We start from the raw sequence: 8,901 nt of genomic DNA on the forward strand, positions 1-8,901 counted from the left end.
ACATGGATTGAAGGAGCTCCATTGCTCTTATCCCACCCCACCAAATTTTGGTTAGCAAAACATTAGGAACTACCATAGATGGGTCCACCACAAGGCCCATTTCTATCCTGACCTTTGAAATCTCAAGGCCTGGTTACTGGGCTTGGACAGAGATGTCAATGGGCTACAACATGGCCCATACCATCAACACATCAAATTGGTCCAAGATTCCAGACCAACATGATCTGTATGTGATAGGGATAACATTCATCAGAATTTTCCGTTAATTGAATATTCACATGTAAATATCACATCGATATGTATTTTGAAATTGACTTTATAAATAGAATATTCAAATGTCGATCATTTATGGTGGGCTTTTTGACCCGGTCTTTGACTCAGTCGTCCAACGAGTTCCTAAATAAGTAACAGTACATGATAGTCCCAATTGGGGAAGGTGAATATGAGAGAAGCATTTTTCTTCAAATGTTTAACCGTATTAGTAGCCCAACCACAAATCCTATAGCCCGAACTGAATGAATTAACAGAGTGCGAGGGTGACTAACCGGCAACAAGAAGATCCCTCTTTTTTTTCATTCATGGACTACCCTGAGAGATTACTACAGCTTGCTCTTCTTAAGAGGTCCCATCTCCTTCGTCCTGGCCCTCAGCAGATGCTTCTGTATCTTCCCAGTGGCCGTCTTGGGCAATGGTCCAAACACCACAGATTTTGGAATCCAGTAAGCCGGCAACTTGGATCGGCAGAACTTCATAATATCTTCTGCCAGGCGTCTTTCATCGGATCTATCAACCCCTGGCTTCAACGTCACGAAAGCACAAGGTGATTCCCCCCAGCGGTCATCTGGCCTTGCCACCACTGATGCCTCTAGCACTGCAGGGTGCAAGTATACAGCATTTTCAACCTCCACACTGCTTATGTTTTCGCCTCCAGAGATGATGATGTCTTTTGATCGGTCCTTAAGTTGTATGTACCCATCTGGATGCTTCACCCCAAGATCACCTGAATGAAACCATCCATTTGCAAAAGTTTCCTCGTTGGCTTTCGGGTTCTTTAAGTAGCCCTTCATCACAGTATTACCCCGCATCACAATCTCACCAATGGTGGTTCCATCGGCAGGGACAGGCTTCATGTCTGTGGTGCTGACCACATCTAGGCCCTCCAAGCCGATGTATTGGACGCCTTGGCGTGCATTGAGACGGGCTTGAGTTTCAGGTGGTAGTTCATCCCATTCAGGTTTCCATGCACATACTGTGGAGGGGCCGTAGGTTTCTGAGAGTCCGTAGGTATGGGTGACTCGAAAGCCTTGTTGGGACATGGCAAAGAGAACAGAAGGGGGCGGAGCAGCCCCAGCTGTCATTACATGGACCACGCGTGGAAGGGGAAGGATGGTTTCACTTTTGGGGGCATTGACTATGCTGTTGAGGACCACTGGTGCAGCACAGAGGTGGGTTACACCATCGTTGGCTATGGCTTGATAAATTGCCTTGGTTTCAACCTACAAAAATGTACAAAGCAGAGGAGCATGAACACATTAGCAAACTCCTTTTGGCGGCCTGCAACTGTTTTCAAACTGCCTTGTAGTGTTTGGCAAAGCATTTCAACATATTGAAGACATTTTTAAGATAAGCATGAATTCTCCAACATATTGAGGTAAAAACAAATGACTCAGAAGTACCTGCCGAAGGCATATGTTGGTCCCACAAAGAGCAGCAAGTGTCCAAGTGAAACACCAGCCATTACAATGAAACATTGGAAGTGTCCATAGGTACACAGCTCCTTCATTCATCCCCCATACAAGAGCACCAGTGAGGGCCATGATATATGCTCCCCTATGGTGCAACACTACCCCCTTAGGGCTGGCTGTTGTTCCAGAAGTATACCCCAAAGCAATACTCTGCCACTCATCCTGTGGTGGTTTCCATGCAAATTCAGGGTCTCCTGTTTCCAGGAACTGCTCATATTCAATGACCCCTTTCCTCAAAGCATATTCTAGTGCTTTAGGATCGCAGCTTTCATCAGCTATGACGATTAGAAGTGGAGGCTTAAAATCATTTTTGCTTTTGTCTGACCAGATTTTCAAAGCTTCCTCTGCCAATGGGAAAAACTCTTGATCCACCATTACAACTGCTGCCGATGAATGCTCAAGAAGGAAAGCAATTGTCGGTGCATTTAGACGAATGTTAACACAGTTCACCACCGCTCCAGACATGGGAACCCCGAAATGAGCTTCATACTTGGCAGGGATGTTTGGTGCAATTATTGCTACCTGGCAGTATAATCAGAACACTAAGATTCAGCCACCAACTAGCTCCAATCCAACATAGAGGCAATTTATCAGATACAAAGTTAGGATGGAAGGAAACCAGAATGATCAACGATTCATAATTCTGGCCATCATTATAAAACCTCATGAGGTCCAGTGGAACACTGTTAGAAAATTCCATGCTTTTTACAATGATGAATACGATGAAAGGAGCAGGGATGAGAATCCCAAAATCAAAGTACACACACAATGACAAAGGCAATTGCATTACTCTTTGATTTCACGAGTCAGGTGAACAAGAAGTTTCAAGCAGTCCAGACAACCAAGCAATGAGAATAATTTCCCAAAAGGAAACTAATTCAGGAAGTAACTCAAGAAACTGAACTGGATTATAAGCCCTAAATGATGCCAAATCCGAAAAGAATATGGTATTTGGGAGGGAAACAAGCAGAACCACCTGTCCGCTAAATTATCCAAACAAGCCAGGTAAAAATCTTCAGCAGTTTTTTTCTAAAATGCAGCCATATTACTCCTGCTCTTATACTTGTAATAATATTGCCAGTGAATTTGGACATAGAGGGAGATGAAGACAACTTATTGCCCTTTAGCTATTTTAATAAGCAAATAGTAAAAGTACTAAAAAAATTTCAGGCAGAGAGCAAAAATGATTATAATCTTTTCATAGTTGAGGAAAAACTTATTAAAGAATAATCCAACTTCTTATAATGGGAATAACAAAATAATATATTATACTACGATTATAACTATTTTTTTGTAATATAATTTGTCAAGAATAACAAAATTATTATAACCATAACACAAAGCTTATTAATAACTATTATTTGTATAAAACAGTTATTATTCATATATAAATATTATCTCCATCACCGTCTTTTGGATTTACTAATTTATTAGTTTTCCCTTTCATTAAAAAAAATAAACATATGTATTATTTATTTTGTGTATTTATAATTAATATTTTTATTGGTTTTTCCATTGAAAAAATAAAAATAAGTAGATAAAGTATTAAATATTTCAGAATAACTGTATGATAAGTGGATTAAATTAAGGTGGTACTTGTTTTCTTATTTAATTCTAAATCGAACTTAAGATAAAATAGTGTTTAATAGTATTAAATATTAAGTTATTAGTTTTTTCGATATTTAATTTCTATTAAGTATTAACAAGTAGAGAAAAACTAATAGGTTAGTTTTTGCATTAAAAAGAAAATTAAATATTTTGGTTTTTTCTATTCGATCTAAAATTTAAGAAATAAGTAAAAAAAACAAAGTATTTTAGCCTTTTAGAAAAATTAATTGTTCAACATGATATTTTGCCAGAAGTCATGCATTCAAGTTGTCTCTTTACAATTTGTATGTTTGTTTCCCCATTTACATGTTCGAAAACCCAAAAAGGGTTATTTGCAATTGTTGGTCTCTCTCCCTTTTTCTGTCTATGCCTCTCCACATGTGGGTATGGGCTGCACACACGAGAAAAGGTGTTAACGAGTATAATATGCATATTAGATCTAAGTCCTTCAGCTTTTTAGGAAAATTAGTAGTTCAATAAAACCAAATTACTTTTAATAAAAAATTATAAAAAAAAAAGCAACAACAACAACACCTAACCTTACAACTTAGGTAGGTTAGTGTGAACAACTCAACCCCAATATTTGGACGAGATTCGGTAATCTTTTTTATACTCCAACATACTCAATTTATGGTTTTTCAATCTAAAAGGAAAACCTAGCAGACAACATCAACTAACCCAGGTCAAATTTCGAATTTTTTAATCAACTAACCCAAAATAGAGCCACAATAGTAGGAATAATGATATTGAGCATGATAACATAACCTCTTGTCTGAAACTAGAATAAACAACTCTTAAAAGGAAAAAGTAATAATGAAAATTCAAAACCAAAATATCAATAAACTTTTTTAAGACTTTCCACAACTTTTGAATAAATAACACCTGAGACTAAATGATTCAAAACCACAACAATCATGTTGATTTTCGACGAATACTACACAAGTGATTAAAAATTACTTTTACTTCTATATTTCAAAAAACAGAATAAAAAATCAGATCTACAACCAAAAATAAAAAATAAAAAAAAGACTAAATTCATGCCAACGAACTTGATTTATATTCAATCAGCACAAGATTTAATTAACGTGGTAATTAAATAAACGAATCAAATTAAACTCACCGCCTATTTTCAGAGGGAAAGAAAAAAAGGAAGGGTTAGATTCACTTAAGAAAGGGACAAAAACACGCCGCTTTCAAGACTGCAACCAACAAAAGATTTTCAAATTTTCTTATCTTTTCTTTCATTTTCTCATCTACCAAGCAGAAGAATGAAAATGTTAAAGATGTGAGAAACCGAAGTACCGTACTGCCGGCGCCGATGGAATACTTAGAAAGAGCGGAAGCCAATCGGCGGCACCGCTGATAAGTCTGGAGCCACGTGTACTGCAAAGATCCATGGATCACTGATTTCCTGTTGGGATGTACCACAGCCGCTCTCTCCAGCAACCACAGCGGAGTCAAGGCCGTGTAGTTCGCTGCGTTCTTCGGTAGATCATCTATGTCGCGCTCCACCACCATCTCCTCTGTACCCTCACTATCTACCTCCTCAGTTGTGATTATGGCAACTCTCGTGACGATGCGAGTAGTGTATAATCAACGTGGAGAGAGTTGCCATAGTTTTATATATATGTTGAGCATGTTGAATATGGAAATGACCAAATTGTCCTCCATTTGTGATAAAATAAAGGGACAATAGTGTTTTGGACCAGTTGGGTCCAAAAATTAAGTTTTTGTCCATATAAATTCATTATTTAAGCTTAAAACCCAGAGAAAATGTGAAAATTGAGAAGAAAGATATGAATTTTTTTATCATTCCAAAAATGACTTTTGCTCATTATGAAAAAAAAAAAAAGGTAGAAAAATATTAATTTAAATTTTATTCCTTTTTTAAACCTCAATAAAATTTAATATAATTTAGTGATTTGGAAAAAAAATACACCCTTTCTAAAAAAAATAAAATAAAATTATTATTATTATTATTATTTAAAAATAAAAAATCTTGAAAAATATATATTTTTAAAATTGTGTATATAAAAATAACTAAAAATATGTCAAATTTATTTTTAAAAATGATATATTTTTTTAAAAAAAATATTTTTCTAAAAATAATAAATTTTCAGAATAATGATTAAAAAAAATTTAAGATAAAAAAAAAGTTTGTCAAACATTATGGTAGAAAATAGTTTTAAAGGGTATATTGGTATTTTCATATTTAATATCCTCATCATCAATTATGCAACTTACATGGACCAAAACTTAATTTTTGGGCCCAACTAGGTCCAAAAGACAAACCACGATTAATTTTTACATCACATGGGACCCACCGCCGTGAGAATCGACGGTGGGGATTAACTGTAACCACACGAGCTCTAGTTATAGCTTTTACGGTGCATTTCAACTATTTGGACGCTTGGATTATTGAGTTTTGACCCAAAAAAAGATATTTAGAAAAAAAACCAAAAAGTAAACTGATTTCCAAAATAATGCCCAATTTAGTGCATCTTTATCACGTAGGAGTCCAGGTCAAGAAACCGTAGTCACCAATTACAGTTTTGAGTTCCTTTCACTTTTCGGTTAGGTTTCTTACCTTTAGGGTTTTGTCTTTTTATTCGTCATTTCCGTTGTCTCCCGTTGCATCTGGTTGTCTTTGGTTCATCCTTGGCTCAAATTCAATATTTTCCAAATTTTCATCTTGTTCCATCATTGATCAGGTAAGATTTATGAGTTTTTCAGTTTACGTAAATTTAAATATTTTTTTGTAAATCTGTTTAGTTTTCACGTATTTTAGTTTATTGTTGTAGATGTGTTTGGTTTCTGATTTTATTTTCATCTTGTGCTTGGTAAAGATGTGTTCGGTTTTTTTTAATTTTATTTTCATTGTGAGCTAGCTTGACAAAAAGAAAAAGGTTTTGTTTTAGTGAAGAAAACGAATATGGAATGGAGAGCCACCGTGAATTTTTTTTGTTAAAGATACCAAAAATGGAGGGGACCATTGTTAAGAACTCCAAAAATGGAGGGGACCACTGTTAAAAACCCCAAAAATGAAGGGGATGAGCTTTGATTTTTGTTATAGGAACAGAAAAAATCGGAGTACTCCACTTTTCAAGGGCCAATGAATAAGGTTTTATCTTAAGTTAGGAGATTGAGGTGTGGGGTTGTTTTCAGTTTCTACATTATTCTCCAAATTCTAGGAATGTTTGGTTGCCCAGAAAATAGAGGAAAGTAATGCTAAAATGTGCATGTTTGACCTATCATTTGGGTGGGGTAGAACTCTAGAAAATGATATCAGAATTTCCTCTACAATGTGAGTCACTCCATGGACCCATTCCTCTGTAATAAAATAAAGCTGGTGGGTTTCATTAGTGGTCCTGAGTATTCTGATCTTTTTCTTACTTGGTGGGTTTCAAATTCCTTGTTGTTTGGTTGACCTTAAAATTCAGGAATATGATCCAGTGGTAGGAGATATGGTTAAAACAGAGTCATCATGGGCTAGTTCTGGTCCAAAGATTTAAGACATTATTTGCATCCTTTAAGGAATCTCAAACTAAATAGTTTTAAAATTTTCAATACTTCAACTCTACTTGATTTAGACTCTGCTTGGCTATTCTTGGGATTTGATTTGCTGTAACCATAAGTTGGAGACTTTATCTTTAATTCTTTGTTAGGCTCATAATAAGCTAGCGATGTTCATGAGTGGAACATATGAAAATTGGCAAGATTTAGAAGATAAAAGCAACTATGATATTGTATTAAATACATAAAACCTAGTACTGACAAGATTTAGAAGATAAAAGCAACTATGAGACTGTATTAAGGCCATTAAACACATCTAAGTGACTAGAAAACTTCCTAATAAAAAGCCATAAACAATCTTGAAACTGTCATACGAGATTTTCAAGCCTTAGATCAAGGCCATTAGCTCGTCTCTTATATTAACTTTTAGTTGTTGCCATTTGTCTCAACCAAAAATAGAAGGTGCCCAATTTATTCTATGTTATTCCACTAACACCACTGTTGACCAATATGGTCTTTACAAAAGAGGAAATAACATCAAACATTATTTTTCTCATAGTACCACAAAAAATATGTCCATATAAAAATATCTCCTAGTTTTTATGCAGGGTGAGGCAATGTTACCTGCACCACCTAGTCCTAATTTTGATTCCAAAATTGTTAGCCCATAAATTGATGGATCCATAGGCAAAGATTTTTTAGTAGCACCCAAGTTAACTTCGCCTTTGATGTCCTATAAATTCCACAAAAAAAAAAAAATCACGGATGCATGGACAAATAAACAAAAAAATTGAAGTTAAAATAAAATATTGAGCAAAACTATGAGAAGACAAGGTCATTGGCAGTTGGTTATACTGGACAATAGAGTCTATTCCCAAAAAATCCCAAGAATGAGTTATATGGACTCAGTTCATCCTGCTCCTGAACACTAAAATAACTTAATCGCTCTCTGCAACACAAGAAAATCAAAAGGAATTTAGTAAGCCAGAATGTTTTGAATGATGTACAATGTTTTATAATATGAAAAAAGGCACACCTGCAAGTTTTTAAGTGTGCTCGGGTGTAAGCATGGTTGAAAACCCTCTAAAGCTTTTACTGTAATGGTGAAGTGTTACTGTCTGTGCCTTATCAACACTGAAAACAATCCACCACAACATTTAGAATCATAGAAAAACAAATCAACTGTTACAATCCACACAGTCAAAATTAGGTCAGGACACTGAAAACTAGTAGCCTATTCTTTTTAGGGACCATAGTCTCTTACCTTCCAGTAACTGAAGCTAGCATCTCATGGTTAGCTGCAACCATATATTCTGAATCCTAGTACGAGTGATCTCCCATATAAACAATGTAATGCTGGAAAAATCACAAAAATAAAAATAAAAATAAAAACTAGATAATACTCAAATTAGCCCACCATTATCCTCATACTTCTCTACATAACAACAATCACTCTTTCTATACCTTTCTATCAACAATGGCTCCCTGCAAGAAAGCAAAATTAAACAAGAAGAGAAGATTGAAGACTAAAATTAAAATTCAATAGATTTATAAATTAAAATTAAAATTAATTTATAAATGATTTTTTTTCTATAATTAAAACCAATATTAAATAGATTTATAAAATGTTTATTTGCTTTCATTTTTAATATTCAAATAATGTTTATTTATATATAAATGATTTTTTTTCTATAATTGCGTATTTGATATTTTATTAATATATTTTTCTACGGTGAGTTATCTTTTATTTTATTTCAAGATTTAAAATTTTTTTGGACTTTTAGGTATAATCAAATATCAAGTGATTTATGAATAACAACATAATTATTTAAATTATATATTATTTAATGGTTAATAATATTTAATTTTATTTTAATGTATGATATTTTATCCAAAAAAAAATTATTGGTGGATTATTTGAGAAGGGTCATCCTATTGACATCAATTTTATTAAAATTAAAATTAATATTCAATTGATTTATAAATTAAAATTAATTTATAAATGATTTTTTTTCTATAATTAAAATTAATATTA

The 8,901-nt window shown here is 34.1% G+C and overlaps 1 protein-coding gene across 1 annotated transcript; it reads right to left on the bottom strand.

The window, feature by feature from the left end:
* Positions 1–300: 300 nt before the first annotated feature.
* On the bottom strand, positions 301–4,930 carry LOC100244843 (acetate--CoA ligase CCL3). Its single transcript, XM_002276398.5, has 3 exons — positions 4,656–4,930; positions 1,677–2,267; positions 301–1,496 (listed from the first exon to the last, which is right to left on the bottom strand). The coding sequence occupies exons 1-3, from the start codon at positions 4,869–4,871 to the stop codon at positions 600–602; spliced, it is 1,704 nt and encodes a 567-aa protein (XP_002276434.1). The 5' UTR covers positions 4,872–4,930; the 3' UTR covers positions 301–599.
* Between the last annotated feature and the right edge of the window lie 3,971 nt (positions 4,931–8,901).

Source organism: Vitis vinifera, chromosome 5 (genome assembly GCF_030704535.1).
Source record: "Vitis vinifera cultivar Pinot Noir 40024 chromosome 5, ASM3070453v1".
Lineage (NCBI taxonomy): Eukaryota > Viridiplantae > Streptophyta > Magnoliopsida > Vitales > Vitaceae > Vitis > Vitis vinifera.

Bases quoted from the DNA above. Each gene is read 5' to 3' on its own strand.
- LOC100244843 (XM_002276398.5), bottom strand. From the start codon at position 4,871: ATGGTGGTGGAGCGCGACATAGATGATCTACCGAAGAACGCAGCGAAC. The intron at 2,268-4,655 runs GTACTTCGGTTT...TTATACTGCCAG, and splicing joins CCATCGGCGCCGGCAGTACG to GTAGCAATAATTGCACCAAA. The intron at 1,497-1,676 runs GTACTTCTGAGT...ACATTTTTGTAG, and splicing joins CCAACATATGCCTTCGGCAG to GTTGAAACCAAGGCAATTTA.